This window comes from Pinus tabuliformis, chromosome X (assembly GCF_031772625.1).
Source record: "Pinus tabuliformis cultivar Carrire ecotype Pingquan chromosome X, CPIR1, whole genome shotgun sequence".
Classification (NCBI taxonomy): domain Eukaryota; kingdom Viridiplantae; phylum Streptophyta; class Pinopsida; order Pinales; family Pinaceae; genus Pinus; species Pinus tabuliformis.
The window spans coordinates 951683878-951701886 of NC_142308.1; the positions used below are offsets into that span (position 1 = coordinate 951683878).

Genomic DNA, 18009 nt, shown 5'->3' on the forward strand with positions numbered 1-18009 from the left:
TTTTTAAGAAAAATAAAAATAAAAAGTAAATAAATAGAGATAAAATTTTAAAAGGAACCATTTAAATAATTGTTTATTTTAAGTTTGACCCCTTAACGTTTCTTTTTAGTATTGATTTTCTTTTTGAGCGTTAAATAGTTACGGTTGCATCTCTGGTATTTATGGTAATATGTTGATCTTGCTCTCCAACCATATCCTAATGATGAATTTCCATAGACCCTAATTTTTCTATGTGATTTCTTTTGAAGGTCTTGGCTTTTATGGAAAAGCGTCAACCCTAATTTTTCTATGTGATTTCTTTAGAATATTTTGGCTAAAATCATGAATCACATAAGCATCCAATCATCCAACATGAGACGAAATCACAATCTTGCTAGAGATTGTATTGCTAGATTTAGACCAAAAAACCATTTGTCTATTACTTAGACTATGCCAAATTTAGTTTGAAATAATAATTTTTTTATTATTAATTTACAAATTTAAATTCCAATAATTTAAAATTAAAATTTAAAAATAATAATATATATTTATTGATTATATATATATTTTTCAAAATTTTCAACAATAAATTACTATTAATATATTGTAAGTTATAATAATATAAAAAAACAAAACACTAATACTTAAGTATATTTTAAACATGAAATAAAAATTATAAATTATATTATTTTTAAAATCAACCTAAATCCATCTTAATTCTAGATCTACCAAATGTGGAGATGGATCAAATCTCTCTAGATACACACCAGCGTAGAGATGGATAAAATCTCTTTAGATACACACCTCTTTTAAAGTGAAAAACGATTTTATCCCTCCCGCTTGGTAGATCCAAAGTTAAAATAAATCTAGGGTGGTTAGATACCAATTATTGTAATTTAACAAGTGTAACATGCATTATTACTTTTTAGTATCTACCTCTTATACAAAAAGTAATTAACAATTTTAAAATATATATATATATATATATATATATATATATATTAAAAACTAATATAAAAATTTAACATAATAAGAGTTTAATAAACTTTATAGAACCTGTTTAAAATTTTCAAAACTCATTGAAAGTCAAAGCTTTTTTTTTACTAAAATCAAGAACAATATGAAGCAATATAAAAATGTTATAAAACAAAATATTTTGATTTTGAAATGAGTTATGGTTTTGGGAAAGTGGTATTGATAAGGACTGGCTAATAATATTGTTACAAAGTCTATTTACAAGTTAATAATATCCATGATAAAATGAGGATAAATATGCATGATTAAGAAAAAAATGTTATAAAATTAAATTAAATTAAAATATTTAGATTTTGAAACGAGTTATAATTTTTGGGCAAGTGGTATTGATAAATTATAATATTGTAGCAAATCCTAAATTATTATGACACTGGTAAACTGATTTTTTTAATATAATTTTAATATTTGACAACACAATTTAAAACTATATAAAAATAACCATCAACCAATTATAAAAAAATAATTTATATTTTAAAAAATAAAAAATCTTTTGTAATTTTCAAAATATTGAATTTTATTTTTCAAAACTTTAATAAATTTCATAAAATCAATTTAAAAATGGCAATTTACCTTATAGACAATTTCAAGGAAGAATGTGATTATTTTTATTTGTTTGGTGATTGTTTTTATTTGTTTATTTAAAATGTATTTTTGAATATATAAATAAATTCAACAACTAAAAAAATCTATAAAACAATAAATTATAAAATTACTTTGATAAATCAATTAAACTATTCCTTTGAAAATTTCAAAACCACAAAACCCCCCATACTAAAAAAACATCATAACCTACCCTAATATACCTCCACTTTATCAATTAACCAAACTTAATCAAGACTAATTAAACACTTTGAAACGTACACGGGTAGGATTTAAATCCATTGTAACTTTAGTGCATGACTGACACTAACCCCAGTTTGCATTTATATACCTATAACAGTATAAATTGAAAAATGTCACCACCATTCCATTCAAAAATGTGTCAACAAAGCAGCCGCGCGAAACCCGGAGCTCAGTCCCCTCAGCTGTCCAATCAGCTGTCTCACACTCACAGAATGTAGCTCTCTCATTTCACCTATATAATTCACTGAAGGCTATTTGTTAATTCTTTCTTTCGTGCAAAACAGTGGCCTATTTCTTACTTTTTTTCTCTGGTGCAAAACAACAGTGGCGGGCAATGGAAGTACATCGCACTTTGATTATCAGGACCTTCAGAGGCATGGCCTTGGCTTCCCCGTGGATTCCTGCCCTCTGTAATTCTGTTGGCCAAAACCAGCCCACCTCTGCCCCTGTAAATCCTCAAATCACTGGGCTTCGCTTTTCCCCCATCATTCCTACTGCATTCACATTTTCTTCCGCCGCGACCACTTCAAACTCTGCACAGAGATTGCCAAAAGAGGTTCGGACGCTTTACTCTGCTGCTGGTAACGTGCTTAAAGGCAATAATGAAAATAATGAAGACGAAAGCTTAAGGGACAATGCCAATTATCCTCGACCACAAGAGGTGCCATGGCAAAAAGAGCTTGCCAACAAAGTCTATTTTACTGGCGTAGTAAGTCAGCGTGTTCAATTCAAGCAGACACAATCAGGCAAAGCTTTTGCATGGACTGAAATTAGAGTCAGAGCACGCCAGCGCGAGGGAACTATGTGGTACGGATTCTCAATACTCTGATTAACAGAAACAAAATTGAGATTTCAAATTTTGCTTCATTTTATTACACAGAGTTGTATACATGTGTGCCATATTCCACACATATTTTGGTTTTCCCGTTCTTAACATCTCAGAGAGGGATCAACTTTGAAACTTAAGAGAAGGAGAGATTTTCTATATTGGCATTTTGACAAAATAAATGAACGCTCTGGAGAGATATGCCCATTGGTTTTTTCTTAAACGATGAGAAAGGGGCGCGTACTTAGAGGGCACATTGTCTCAATCTTGAAAACACATTGCCCAACATTTTCTAATGTGATCCCAAGCAGTAAACAAATTGTAACTTTGAACCACAACAATACTCTGGTGGTCTATGGTCTCTTATTTTATGAGATTTTAACACCCTATGGAAGCACAAATTGATCATTTCTTCTATTTGTGTCATTTCAACAAGACAAAGAATGTTCCAATGCTATTGCCCATGAGTTGGTTAGTAGTTGAAGCCAGAGATTTGAGGAGATCTAATGAGAATTTATCTTAGCTGTCGCATTGAAGGCACAACTTCCCACACTCAACGAAATATCATGTCATAATTTTGTTCCACACCACTGATGACACCTGGCTTGGATGACTTGGAGAGTGATCTAAACACATGCCAATGGAATTAACGCAACCACAACAACAACTATGACAAGCTCAAATCACATAGCCAATCAATAAATTATGGCACAAGAAATAATGAAGCCAATGCAAATAAAACAAAAATGAATCCATATTTAAACAAAGACATTGGTGTGCTATTATGGGCAATGACTTGATTCCAATTTTATTTAATGGGAAAAAAATTGTACTACAAGATATGAACAATCTGAAGTTTCACAACACAACTATTAATCCACTATCGACAACCAATCCATTTACTATCGTAGGGTAGTGTATTATTATGCTATGAAGGGAATATGACATGATTGGCTCCACATCTAATCATATCCCAAATTACATTAGTTTAGACAATTGGGAAGATGAAGAGACAAAGAAGAAGATGATTCATCGTGTTTGTTGGACTTCCATAGATGACATTTGTCAAGTTGATCATCTACCCAAAATTTTGTGTGCCTAACAAAACTGTGTGTGCCAACCTAGCTTGATTAGAGCATCCCAATATGCAAAATGGAACTTTTTACTGCCCAAATTAACGGGTCTTGTTGAGGTCCTTACGAGATGTTAGGCTGACACCACGCGGGACAAGTACCCACAGTCACCACGGGACAAGTACCCACTCCTTAAGCCAACTGCTACAAGGCTAAGAGAGACTTCCCCACACGGAATACGCTTCAACCTAGGCTAGTAATACCTCTTGGGTGATGAAGTCTAGGAGTTTATTTTAAAGATATTGCTAATTTGAAGATGAAAATTTGACTATAGAAAATGGAGACTAGCAAGAAAATAACATTTTAATTATAGAAAATAAGCCTTAAAATAACATAAAAATTGAGTGTTGAGAGCCCTCACCAAGTTTGAGATGAATACTTTGTTGTAGACCTTGATACAACTTCAGACTTGTGAAACTGCAGAAACACAGAAACCAACAAGTTAAACCCCTTTTCGGGTCACCCATGAGCCTATAAATGCTCTTTGGAAGTGGATGTAAGGGTGGAAATGATAGGGCAATGAATAAAAACAACCCAAAACTAAAAAAAGTGAGTACTTAGAAATTTATTGAAATCTGGAAAATATTACTCACTAAAGGGGGCAAATCCCCAAGGGGCCAAAACTCAGAATTTTATTTATGCAGACATTTAATTTCTAGCAAGTCAGATGTGATAATTCACTTCAAATAAAGATGAACTATTGCTCGGAAGTGAAAAAAATGACAAGGGTTTACAAGTACATACCTTGTAGGTTCAGATCTTGAAGGAGGGTTTTACGTACCACTCAAATCTGCTGCTGTAAATTGTATTGCAGACCTATAAAACCCTTGGACAACCCTTTGAATTTGCTTTAGATAAACTTTCTTACACAAGCCAAACAAGCTATACCTTTCTTGGATCAAGTGGACAAAATTCAAGAATAACCCAAGAGATAAAACTAGCTGAAAAATGGAAATTATCTCAAGCTAGTGAAATTGTTTTTGTATTTTTATGAACTTTTATATTTTTGTATTTTATAAAATAGAAATCCGAGAAAAAATTTAGATTCTTGAAATAGGTGGTTGGTGATGTGAAGCTTACCTTGGCCTTGCAAATTACCTCTTTTTAGTGCTGGGCTGTGATTACAGCCCTTTCTAAATTAACCTTGTATTTTTGGACTAAGATGTGAGTTTGGAGTAAAAAAGGCTAGTTGGCCTAACCCTTGCCTAAGATAATATACCGGTGCCCAAACCCCACTAGGAGCGATTCCCTCTTTGAATACCTCAGGAGTCAGGCCAATGGATTAATTATGGAATTAGGAGAGATCTTATTCTTGAAGAAGAGACCCTCGATAAGGGCTAGTCCAATAATAAGATTTTGATAACCCTCACCCAACAAAGAGACAGTGAGGATTAGTGCCCTAGTCTTCCACTTCCACATGACTATATAGTCCCTTAACGGAGCGATTCACAGACTTTGCGTGATTTGGGAAGACCTGCAAAATTTTTATGAAGAACAATTTCTAAATATGGCCAAGAAGAAAGAAAATAGAATAATAAATCCATAAGACAAGTTGTTTGCACCAAAAAATTGTTATTATGGCATGATGATCTCACAGTTCACCACAACAAATGAGATGAGGGGCTAGCCTTATATAATTTTCTTTCTAATGGTTAATTTGAAACCCTATCCCCAAAATAATGACTTGACTTGTCATCCATGACCCATAGACTAAGTATTTACAATAATTGTTTTTTTTTTACATGGGAAACAACCCTCAAGAGGGGGATGGGGTTGACTTGCTTCATGGAGAAAATGGATACTCCAAGAGGGTTGAAATTGTAAAAATTTTGTTGTAGTAATTGATTTATTTCTCCTACTTATTTACAATAAGTTATTCATCAAGGCTTCAGTAAATATCAAAATAAATTCAGCTGCAGACTTCACAAATTAAGAACTGAAAATTAAAAGGCAAGAGAAACATCAACATATGAACAATCACATTGACACACTTGTTTTTGGACAATCGTCCCTGGAAAAACCTAATCTGGGATAATCGGTGTAGCAGATCTGAGGGTTTCTATTATTGGCAGTAAATTTCTGAATACAATCTGGATGCCCTAGAGAAAATGGCAATCCACTCAGAGAAGATAATTGAGAATTCTATCACACTAATTTTGGAGATTTTATCCTATCCCCAGCTCCTGGATGACCCACTGCGCAGTCTCTGCGTGACTTCTGCGTGGAGACTCCCTCTGACTGTGTCAACCTTGGCTGCTGCTGCTTCTGCTACTGAGAAATCGATATTTCTCCTGCCAATCACCCACAATGATTCCTAGCACTGATCTCTGCTATCCCCCAACACTTTTGCGTCAACCTCCTCCAGTTTCTGCGCTGTCTCTTTGTGTCAATCTCCCCCAGTTGTTGCGTTGCCCCTCCTTGGCACAATGCTGGCTCTATTATCCTTCACTGTCTTCTCTGACGTATATTCACTAGAACTAGAAATTACTTCCTTCTAGTACTGCCTCTAATCCTCACTGATTAATCACTGGTTAGAATTCCCTAGCAAACCCTGCCCTAGGGAAATCGAACTGACTGATCAACTCTTTGTGCATTTCAAATGAACCCCAAGCCTCCTTCTTATACTTTTCTCATTGAGACTTCAACGGCTGAGATTAAGTCTCTAATCAGTGGCTAAGATTAAATCTTGACTTGATCCGCTTTCTAGAACATTCTCACCCATATTTTAATTAATACCCATTAATACTTTAATTTTCCTAAGTTTAGACTTAGGAACCCCATTAAAATATTAACTACTTTAATAAAATACAATTTGGGTGGAATTTCACCAAACGGTTTCTTGGTTCTTTAAAACTCATGTGCCTTAGCCTCTCCACCAATTTTCATGGCTAGACCACATCCGATGCTACCAAAACTAACACTCCCTCTTAGCGAGGAAAGTGCTCTAGCAATAATGTCCAACTGCATGTTGCTCTGTCTCTGAAGCATCTGCTTTCCTTACTGTTGCTTCCACCAACACTCTGCTGTTGCTGCTGCTACTGTACTGCTGCCCATGACACTGCCACTGCCACTGCTGCATCTGTACTACAACTCCCTCTCAAATGCTGCATCACGCTATTGAAAGGGATTTTCCAACATACCCATCTGTTCCCGAAATTGAACAAACTTTGTTCTTCCTAGAGCCTTGGTGAGTACATCTGCTACCTGATTTCCTGTGGGAGTATACTCCAACTGTACTGCCCCATGCTGAACACAGTCCCTGATAAAGTGACACTAAATATCAATGTGTTTGGAGCGATCATGAAACACTGGATTTTCAGAGAGCTTGATACAACTCTGATTATCACAGAAGATTTTTGTCGCTTCCATCCTTTTCCTAAATAGATTTACAAGCAGTTTCCTGAGCCATATAGCTTCACATGTTGCTTTGCTAGCTGCCATATACTCAGCTTCAACAGAGCTCAGTGCTACAGACTTCTTCTTGCTGCACCAGGAGGTCATCCCAGATCTAATGCTGAAGCAATACCCAGTGGTACTTTTCCTGTCTACTGAACTTCCTGCCCAATCTGCATCACTGAATCCACTCAATTTGATATCATCGCCCTTGGTGTATCTTAATCCAAAATTGATTGTTCCCTGCACATATCTGAGAATCTGCTTTGCTATTGCCCAGCGCACCCTTTTTGGTTCCACCATGAATTGACTAAGGGTGTTGACAGCATAACATATGTCTGGCCTGGTATTGACCTGTTAATTTTAGATAACAATGGTATGTTCTATGCTTAAGAGCAATTTTACTTCAATTTTCTTATTAACCCAATATCACTATCCAGAATTACTAATCACATCAACATGAGAAGTAAAATGTAGATAGAACATAAACAATAACAATAGAAGACAAGCGAAGTCAAGGGGACACAAGATATGGCACCAGCCAGGGGCAAACCCCAATGTGGGGAAACCCTTTGATCAATTCTTCTTATTATTCTTCAAAAGTTCAACAAAGAGAGAGGGAGTACTGTTGATTTGGGGTAGCATCGGATGTGCTCTAGCCATGAAAATTGGTGGAGAGGCTAAAGCACATGAGATCTCCAAGACCCAGAAATGGTTTGGACAGATTATACCCCGTTTGGAAGATATTAAAATAATTAATATTTTTAATGGAGTTGCTAAGTCTAAACTTAGGAAAAATAAAATATTAATGGGTATTAATATAAAACTGGGTTAGAAGGTTCCAGAAGTCATGGATCAAGCCAAATCTAATTGTAGACGTTGATTAGAGATTTAATCTCGGTCGTTGAAGGGCCAACAAGAAAAGTATAAGAGGAGGCTTGAGGGTCAGTTGGAGAACACACCAGAGTGATCAGTCATTCATTTTGCTAGAGCGGGGTTGCTAAGCAAAGTTGAATCAATGATCAACAGCGAGGGGCAGTGAGTACGAGGCAGAGACAGTACCGAGAGACTAGCGCAGAAGCAGAGAGAGCGAGAGCAATAGCCAATCCAGTTTACGCAAAGCCCAGCAGAGTTAGCACAAAGGCCAGAGGGACTGTGCCATCCACGCAGAGGCTACTGGAGTGACGAAGAGGGTCCCAAAGGCTGCGCAGTGCCTTAGAGGGCTGACGCAAAGGGTCCTAGGGCTAGCACAAGTCAGCAGGAGGTTGACACAAAGGCTAGAAGGGCTAGCGCTGAGATTCAATTGTGCCAAAGAGCGTTTCGTGGGACAGGTTTTCTGAATACCTGTTTCTGGATATAGAGGTATTGCTGCTGTGTATTTTTCTCTGTCGGGTGAGCCAGTTAGGCACCCTGTCGTACTCAAGGAATATTGCATAATAATAAACCCTCAGAATAGCTGCACCGGTTTTCTCGCATTGGGTTTTTCTGGGGACATTTGTCCAAAAATAACGGTGGCACTTGTGTGCTTGTTTTCTTTCAGCTGATGATATGTAGATGTTGAGACTGTACTTGTGTTTATTTTCAGTATTTATATGGTTAAATAACTTGTTAAGTAATTACAAGTAGGTGAAATAAACTAGATAGTACAGGAAGAATTTCTAACTGGTTAGAATTAGAACTTCCAACAAGTACAATATGCAATATTCACTTGCCCAATCACAGTGAGATTTGTCCCAACAAACAGTAGCTACAGAAAGCCCTAACTAGAAAGTCAACGCTGGTCAACAGGGAAAAATTTGACCTGCAAAACAGCTTGGTCAAACTTGGTCAACTAGGGAGAACTTCACCTGCCAAACTGTCTGACAATTTGTACCATCCCTATCTCTTCTCTGCTCTACTGAACCATGAAGAAAGAAGAAATGATCGAGAATGTATCATACCATTCTCCACTGACCCGAAGTCAGTCTCCAATAATCGAATGTGTCATACTACTCTTAACTGACCCGAAGTAAGTTTCCATTGATCCCAGATCAATATCAGACATCCTAACATAGGGAGTACGGTACTACACGATGCGTCCATCGACAGTACTATGGTCCCTATCCTCATTTCCCTACTCATTGGCCAGATGAGAGGTACTTCCCATGAGTCGACTGCATGGGTAGGATGTGCCGATAGGAGAAGGTGAACCACTCATCTTGCTCATATGCCATAAGAGAAGGTGAATCACTCATCTTTTGTATATCTCAACATGGGGTATCATAGGGGAAGGTGAACCACTCATCTTGCTCATATGCCACAAGAGAAGGTGAATCACTCATCCTATGCATATCTCAACATGGGGTATCATAGGGGAAGGTGAACCACTCACCCTGTACATCGCGCACCATTAGGGGAAGGTGAACCACTCACCCTATGGTCGCTCATCACTCCAAGAAGTACCCCAAGCCCCCCGGAGCTCCCAGAGCTCAACATCCATCTCATACGGGACCCTCATAAGAGGGTCTCTCCACGACTCCAAGTCGTTCATGGAAGGTTAAGAATTTGACCTTCCCCAAGGGCTTCGTAAGAATATCAACGACTTGATCATCAGTCCCAATATGACGGAGCCTTATTGCTCCCTGTTGTACCATATCCCGGATAAAGTGGTACCTGATATCAATATGCTTGGAGCGGTCATGAAACACGAGATTATCAGAAAGATGAATCCCACTTTGGTTGTCGCAATAGATCACGGTGGTATCCAGCACATGTCCAAACAACTCACTAAAGAGCTTCCTCAACGAAACAACTTCACAAGAGGCCATACTAGTAGCAATGTATTCAGCCTCAACGGTGCTCAAGGCAACTGACTTTAGCTTCCTACTCATCCATGATATTGAAGCAGAACCTAGAGAGAAGCAACATCCAGATGTGCTTTTGTGATCCACCATATTGCCAGCCCAGTCTGCATCAGAGTAAATATGGAGCCTCACATTCCCGACAGTGTATCTCAGTCCATAAGTGATTGTGCCTTGGAGATATCTCAAGAGATTCTTGGCAGCAATCCAATGTATGTGATGAGGCTTGACCATAAACTGACTCAATGTATTCACTGCAAAACATATGTCCAGAAGGGAGTTCACCAAGAACATCAGGGCCCCCACGAGTTGATGATACTCAGAAGGATTTCCCAAATCGAGGTGAGCAACACTTCCGCATAACTTCTTGAAGTTAAGTTCCATCGGAGTAGTCACGGCCTTGCAATCCATCATCCCAAATCTTTCAAGTAGCTTCACGATGTATTTTCCTTGAGAAAGGAAAATCTCACCTGGCTTTTGCCAGACCTCCAACCCTAGGAAGTAATGCATCAGTCCTAGGTCCTTCATCTCGAATTTAGAAGCCAACTCCCTCTTACATTGATGAATGAGAGGGTTTGCACCAGTCAGAAAGAGATCGTCCACATAAAGTATCAAAATGAGAGGTCTATCATTCTTAACCTTAAAGTAAAGGTTCGGATAAACTTCACTTCTCGTAAATCCCAACTTCATCAGATAGCTGTCGACCCTCTCATACCAAGCTCGGGGAGCTTGCTTCAACCCATAGAGGGATTTGTTCAACTTGCATACATGTGTTTGAATATCTTGAACTTCGAACTACTTGAGTTGTTCTACATAGACTTCCTCCTTAATTGAACCATGTAAGAAGGCGGTCTTGACATCCATCTGGTGTAGATTCCATCCTTGCGAGGAAGCAAGGGCTATAATTGAACGGATGGTGGTATATTGAGCAACAGGTGCAAATATCTCATTGTAGTCCACACCTTCCTTTTGAGAGAAGCCTCGAGCAACAAATCTAGCCTTGAACTTTTCAGTACTTCCATCAACTCCATTCTTGATCTTGTAGAGCCATTTCAAGGTGACAACAAATTTGTCCTTGGGTCTAGGGACCACATCCCAGACACCATTCTTCATAATCGACTCATACTCTTCGTTCATTGGATCCTTCCAATCTTGGTGCTTTACAGCATCTTCGAATGTGCAAGGCTCAGATTGAACAACGGTGCCAATTGCAGTTAAGTACCCTTGGTACCTATTCGGCTGCTTACTTTCACGAAATGCCCCCCTAGGTGCAACATGTCTCTCGGCATCTTCGAGAGTTTCCCTAAGCCATGAGGGTCTCCTTTTTGAGGAGGAGGGCTCATGAGGGGGTGGATCAATGGGATCCATTAGTCCTTCAGCATCGGGCATCGGTTTATCCTGCGGTTCTCCCTGCTTTCCTGAATCTGCTTCTTTGTCCTTCCTTGGAATATGAAGGTTACTAATCTTTCCAAGGGCAACATCCTCATCGAAGGTGACATCATGACTTATCTCTACTTCTCTTTGACCAGACACATAGATTCTATATGCCTTAGAAGTTTCACTGTAGCCCACAAATGTTCCTTTCTTCCCAGAAGCATCCAATTTGCTTCTCTTTTCTTTCGACACATGAAAATATACGGGGCTACCAAAAATTCTAAAGTGAGAATCATCAGGTTTCTTACTGGTGAAAACTTCTTCAGCAGTTTTTGAGTCCAACGCTTGATGAGGGCATCTATTTTGAACATACATGGCAGTGTTTGTAGCTTCGGTCCATAAGAACTTCGGAAGGCTTTGATCATGAAGCATGCCGCAAGTGGCTTCTATGATAGAATGGTTCTTCCTTTCAGCAACACCATTTTGTTCAGGATTATATGCGGTAGTAGTCTCCCTCTTAATGCCAGGTTCTCTACAATAATGATTGAACTCATTTGATTCATATTTAGTTCCATTATCGGTCCTCAATATTTTGATCTTCTTCCTAGTTTGATTTTTGACCAAAGCTTTGAAACAACGAAACCATGAGAATAGTTTGTCCTTCTTCTTCAAGAAATATATCGAAGTCTTGCGAGAGAAATCATCCATAAAGATAACATAATATAAATATCCTCCCAATAAGTTCATGGGCATCATATCAGATAGATCAGAATGAACCAGTTGCAATATGTCGGTAGTCTTGCTATCACTTGAGGCAAATGGTCCCCTTGTATGCTTTCTTTTGGCACACCCCTGACAAACACCTTCATGTTCTACTTTCAATTCGGGCATACCTGTCACCATATTCCTCACATCGGATAGAGCCTTATAATGTAGACGAGCAAACCTCTGGTGCCATAATTCGGATTGAAGTGATGTGTCGCAAGACATAGCTCCCAATGGACTTCCTCCAACTTGATATAAGCTATCAACCCTGAATCCAAGTGCAAATGCATCTTTGAAATTTTTATTCCACACACGTACCTTTCAATCGATGAATGTCACCTTGAATCCTTTGTCCTCCATCGCCGAGATAGATACTAGGTTCTTCTTTAGATCGGGTACATATAGTACTTCTTGTAGATGAATGGTGTTACCTTGATTCAATTGAAGAGTAACATTCCCAACTCCCTTCACGGGATAGGTGGCATTGTATCCAAGGATAATTTCCAAATTTGTATCCTTTTCAATCAGATTTGAAAGAGCTTCCTTATACCCAGTGAAGTGCCTTGAGGCACCACTATCAATCAACCAATTTCCCAAAGTGTCCGGAGGAGATGCAGTAGAGAGGGCAGATATAAGATAAAATTATTTTTGCTTGTTATCAACAACATTAGATTCATCATACCTGGTGTTTCTTGATCTCTTGGGAGGGCGACCATTTCCTTGATGAGGAGCGGGAGCATTCCTTTTTCCTTGGTTGTTGAATTTGCCATTCCTTTGATTGTTGTTGCCCCTGAAATTGTTGTTGTTGTGGTTGTCATCATCATGAGGTGTATCCCTTATATTAGGACACTCCCTAGCATAGTGGCCAAACTTGTTGCAAATGAAGCATCTTCCCTTCCTTCCATTTTTAAAACCCGACCTTCCTTGACATTGCTTCTTTGAACCTGCATTATTCTTTTTTTAGCATGAGCGGAGAATGCAGTAGGATCATTCCTATTTGAAGGCATATCTAGTTCCATCATCCTTGTTTCTTCTTGAGAACATCTAGTCAACAATTCTTCAAAACTTGGAATCCTGTCGTTGTTAAGAATAGTGGTGTTGAACACGTGCCATTCACAAGGGAGTCCTCCAAGGGCAATGAGAGTAAGCTCCCTATCAGCAATAGCTTCTCCAATCGAAAGAATATCATTTTTGATCTCAATAATCCTCATGAAGTAGGATTGAATGTCTTCACCTCTTCCCTTCTTTATATCCTTCAACTTGTTTTTGAGAAAGAGAACTTGGTTTGCATTGCTAGATTTGAACATGCCAACCAACCTGTCATATATCTCCTTTGATGTGTTCGAATCGGAGATGTAAGCAACTAAATGCTTATTAATGGAATCCCTGATGATCTTCTTTGCTTTGACTTCACCCTTCTTGTACTTTGTCTTAGCAATAGCTGGTGCATTAGAAGGAGGTTTCAAAATTTTTCCCTGCACATAATCCATAACATCTTGCTCTTCTAAAGTCAAATCAAGAGACATCTTCCATTCATGATAATCAGACTTATCATGAAGCTTATCATCAGACTTGAAGTAGGATGTGGAGGCCATTGAATCTTGTCCTTGATCAGTGGTTGCTTCTCTTAGTGATTGCTCTTCTCACTCTTGCTTGGGCTTTGTCTTCACCTCAGCTTTGATACCATGTTAATTTTGGATAGCAACGATATGTTCTATGCTTAAGAGCAATTTTACTTCAATTTTCTTATTAGCCCAATATCAATATCCAGATTAGCAATCACATCAACATCACAGTAAAATGCAGATAGAACATAAACAATAACAGTAGAAGACAAGCCAAGACAAGAGGACACAAGATATGGCGCCAGCCAGGGACAAACCCTAATGTGGGAAAATCCTTTGATCAATTCTTCTTATTATTCTTCAAAAGTTCAACAAAGAGAGAGAGAGTACAATATGCAATATTCACTTGCCCAATCACAGTGAAATTTGTCCCAACAAACAACATCTACAGAAAGCCCTAACCAGAAAGTCAATGCTGGTCAATAGGGCAGAATTTGACCTCCAAAATAGCTCGGTCAAACTTGGTCAACTCGGCCTCCAACAACAAATCAAATCAGCCCAAAAACAGTCTGAAAATATCCAGTCAAACCTGGTCAACGAAAGTCAATGCTGTAGTCAAACCCTTCTGCAGTGAACGTTGGTCAAACAATACGGTCTACCTCGTTTTCTGTGCCCAAAAATGCGGCTTGGGCAAACATAGATAACCCTCACAAAACCGCAGTCAAATAGGTCAATGCTGATAAAAAACCCTTCCTACAACTTCGGTCAACGCTAGAACAAAACTGCCCTTCTTCCACATGTGGAGAGCTGCTTCAGAAATTCGTACCCAGTCAATGAAGGAGAGAGAGATGTGTGAGTGAGTGAAGTGTCTAAATGAGCAGGAGGCACCTTGTATTTATATGCAAACATTGAGGATGCATAGATGCGACTGTTGGACTTCTGAGCCTACATTAGTTTGCTGGCCGACCTTGACAATTTGTCCATAAACAAAATAAATTCATAATTCCATTTGTACATGTCAAAATGAGATGATATTTAGATCAATCCTACACCTCTCGGAGAGAGGAATCCAATAAAAATATCAGCTGCCTCATATGAGTTGTCCAAGGTGAAGTTTGGTCCTAGTTACCAAATTTAACATGACCAGATACATAAACGACCCAATGAGTTGTCTGTATAAGGTGGGGTCCAATTCTTTGTCTCCAAAAGCATCTATTTTCTTCCAATCGATAATCATAGGCGTAGCCATAGGTCGACAATCCTGCATTCTGAATCTTTTCAGAATTTCTGATGCATATCTACCTTGGCCAACGAAGATCTCACCATCCTGCTGCCAAACTTCCAATCCTTGAAAGTAGTGCATTAGCCCCAAATCCTTCATGTCAAATTTTGTTTCCAGGTTCTTCTTGCAATCCTCTATGAGTCTGGATGATCCTGTCAAAAATAGATCATCCACATACAATACTAGAATTAATGGCTCACCTTCTACCAAAAGATAATAAAGATTGGGATCGACATCACTCTTGATGAATCCCAACTGCTGTAAGTAGCTGTCAATTTGACCATACCAAGCTCTGGGTGCTTGTTTCAGCCCATGCAAGGCTTTCTTCAATTGGGAAAATTTCTGAATCTACAAACTAGAAATCCTACTGCAGTAAACTGATTTACATTACCTACTTGTTTTCTTCATTTAACAAGTTATTTTCAGAAATATTCAGAAAATGTTAATGTAAATACACTGCAACCTACACCACTATACAGATCAAGTACTGAAAAATAAATGAGACACCCATGCAAAGGACACACTTATTTTTGGACTAAACGTCCCCAGAAAAACCCAATGCGGGAAAACCGGTGCAACAACTCTGAGGGTTTTCTATTATTAAGCACAAGTTTTGAATACAAGTGTTGGTTGCCCTCTTGACTAACCAGTGATAGAGAAATACAATGGCAGAGAACCTGAGTGAGTTTTACCTCACTTCACCTGGTAGAATCTGGCTGATCTGGTAACAAATCTAGTTGGCCCCGGTGACAACTTCGTTGCCCCTTCGCAGTAACTGTGTGGACCTGCGTGGAGCTCTTTGAGGCTCTACGTCAGCACTTCTGCCCACTGCGTCAGCTTTCTCGACTGTTTCGACAGTTTCCGGCAGCTCCCCGACTCTCTGCGTGGAAGGCAACTCTTCCTCTGCGCTAGCCCTCCTATCTCTGCATCAAGGCTGCGTGGGCCCAGACTGTCCTTGTGTCAACTCTCCTGGTTACTGCGTTGCCTCTACAAGTTTCTCTCCACCTCTCTGTCTATATTCTGGAGCTATCACTACCCCTCAACTATAAGATCTCCCCAATCGATTTCCTTCCTGAGAACTTCTCACCTCAGACAATCGATTTCCTCAATCTGTGTGTGTGTGTTCTCCAACTGACCCCAAGCCTCCATTTATACTTTTCCTATTGATAAATCAATGGCTGTGATCTAATCTCTAATCAACGGCTAAGATTAAATTAGACTTGATCCTCGTCTCTTATAAGCTTCTCACCCATATTTTTGTTATTACCCATTAATATTTTAATTTTCCTAAGTTTAGACTTAGGAACCCCATTAAAAATATTAATTATTTTAATAAAATACAATCCAGGCAGAATTTCTCCAAATGATTTCTGGGCCTTGGAAATCTCATGTGTTCTAGCCCCTCCACAAAATTTCGGAGCTAGAGCACATTCGATGCTACCAAAAAATCAACACTCCCTCTTAGCGAGGAATGTGCTCTAGCAATACTTCCCAGCAGAAGTATCACACAGATCCACGGCATCGGTCCTCTGCGCTGCTGATGCTTGGCCTGCTGCCCCTCATCCACTGTACTGTTGCAATCTGTACTGCTGCGCATGACACTGGCACTGCCACTGCTACATCTATATTGCAGCTCCCTCTCAATATGTTGCATCATGTTGCTCGTAACATTGCCATTGTTAACTGCTGAACTACGACTTAGTTGCTGAGAAGTAAGCAACCGAAAAGCCACCCAAAAGCTAACATGCTGGTTAGTCTGGATGTCCCTGGATGCTAAAGCTACCTCTGCTGCTAATTTGTGCCGACACTCTGATGCTACTGTGCTACTGTTGTATCTGCTTTGTCCCTCTCGCACTGCTGCAACACTCCACTGTGCTGCTTCAGACTTTGGCACTCTAGCTCTATCACTGTTGCTCCATCATGCCTCACACCAACTGACTCTCGTCATTCTGCTACTGTCATTAAGGGCTCTCGTAGCCGTATGTGATCCAAGAGTTTGGGCACCTCAAGGATCCCGCCCCTGTGGAGTCCTCCCGATTACAGCTCAATATCGCCCCACCTCTTCTCTAGAGGTGCATGAGCACTCATGGCGCAATCATCATCATCTCCCTCTTTGTCAGCTTGCGTTGGAGCAGCCTTTGAGTTAGACTTCTCTTCCTTGCCCTTCTTCCGAGGGCACTGTGTGGCGAAATGACCCATTTCTCCACATCTGAAGCATCTGACTTTAGATATGTCCTTTTTCTTCCTCTTCTGCTGCCCTTGCTGTCTCGCTGATGCAAGAGCTGCATCCTCCTCTTCCTCCTTCTTGACTCTGATCCCTTTGTTGCTGCTTCCCGCCTTGGTCAACTGTCTGATCTCTTCCTGTCGAAGAGCTGCCCACATCTCCTCCCAACTGGGAAGAGAAGCCCTGCCCAAGACACTTTGGACAAAGGTTTCCCAGTCTTTAGTGTCTGCATTCGGGGCAATCCTGACCATAAATTCAGGATCTGGTGTAGCCCCTATGGAAGTTAGTTGGTCACGGATCGTCTGCAACTTGAGAAGGAAGGGATCAATTTCTTCTCCCTTCTGCATCTGATACTGTCTCAGCTAACTCTCAAGCAACATCTTCCGTTGAACGAAAGTTCCCTTGTACAAAGTGGTCAAGGCCTCCCACATTTCCCTTGCTGTGTCCTTCTCAGCAATATGTGGGATCACATGATCCTTGACCTCGTCCAAGATCATGCACTTCGCTTTTGCTTGAGCCTCCTCGTACTTCTTGAGAGGATCAACATCAATCGGAACAACAACCGTCTTCAAGGCATAATCCTTGATGCGATTTTTGTCCAAAATTGCCAGGATCCTAGCCTTCCAGATGACAACGTTGGATGCTCCATCTAACCTGTCCTGATCCCTTAATCCATTAACTGTGATCCCTGCTCAAATGAGTGTCGAACAGGTTCTCGTCTCCCTCTTTCGCTGCTACCCCAGCAAAACT

The 18009-nt window shown here is 39.5% G+C and overlaps 1 protein-coding gene across 2 annotated transcripts in view; it reads left to right on the forward strand.

The window, feature by feature from the left end:
- The first annotated feature begins 1998 nt into the window (after positions 1–1998).
- LOC149142846 (protein OSB1, mitochondrial-like) overlaps positions 1999–18009 on the forward strand; it is a 77154-nt gene continuing 61143 nt past the window's right edge. Inside the window, exon 1 of one of the 2 annotated variants that reach the window (XM_089447397.1) lies at positions 1999–2664. In XM_089447397.1, coding sequence (XP_089303523.1) covers positions 2192–2664 — 473 coding nt within the window. In that variant the 5' untranslated portion in view covers positions 1999–2191. The remainder of the gene's footprint in view (positions 2665–18009) is intronic. The other variant, XM_089447398.1, reaches the window with a different exon arrangement.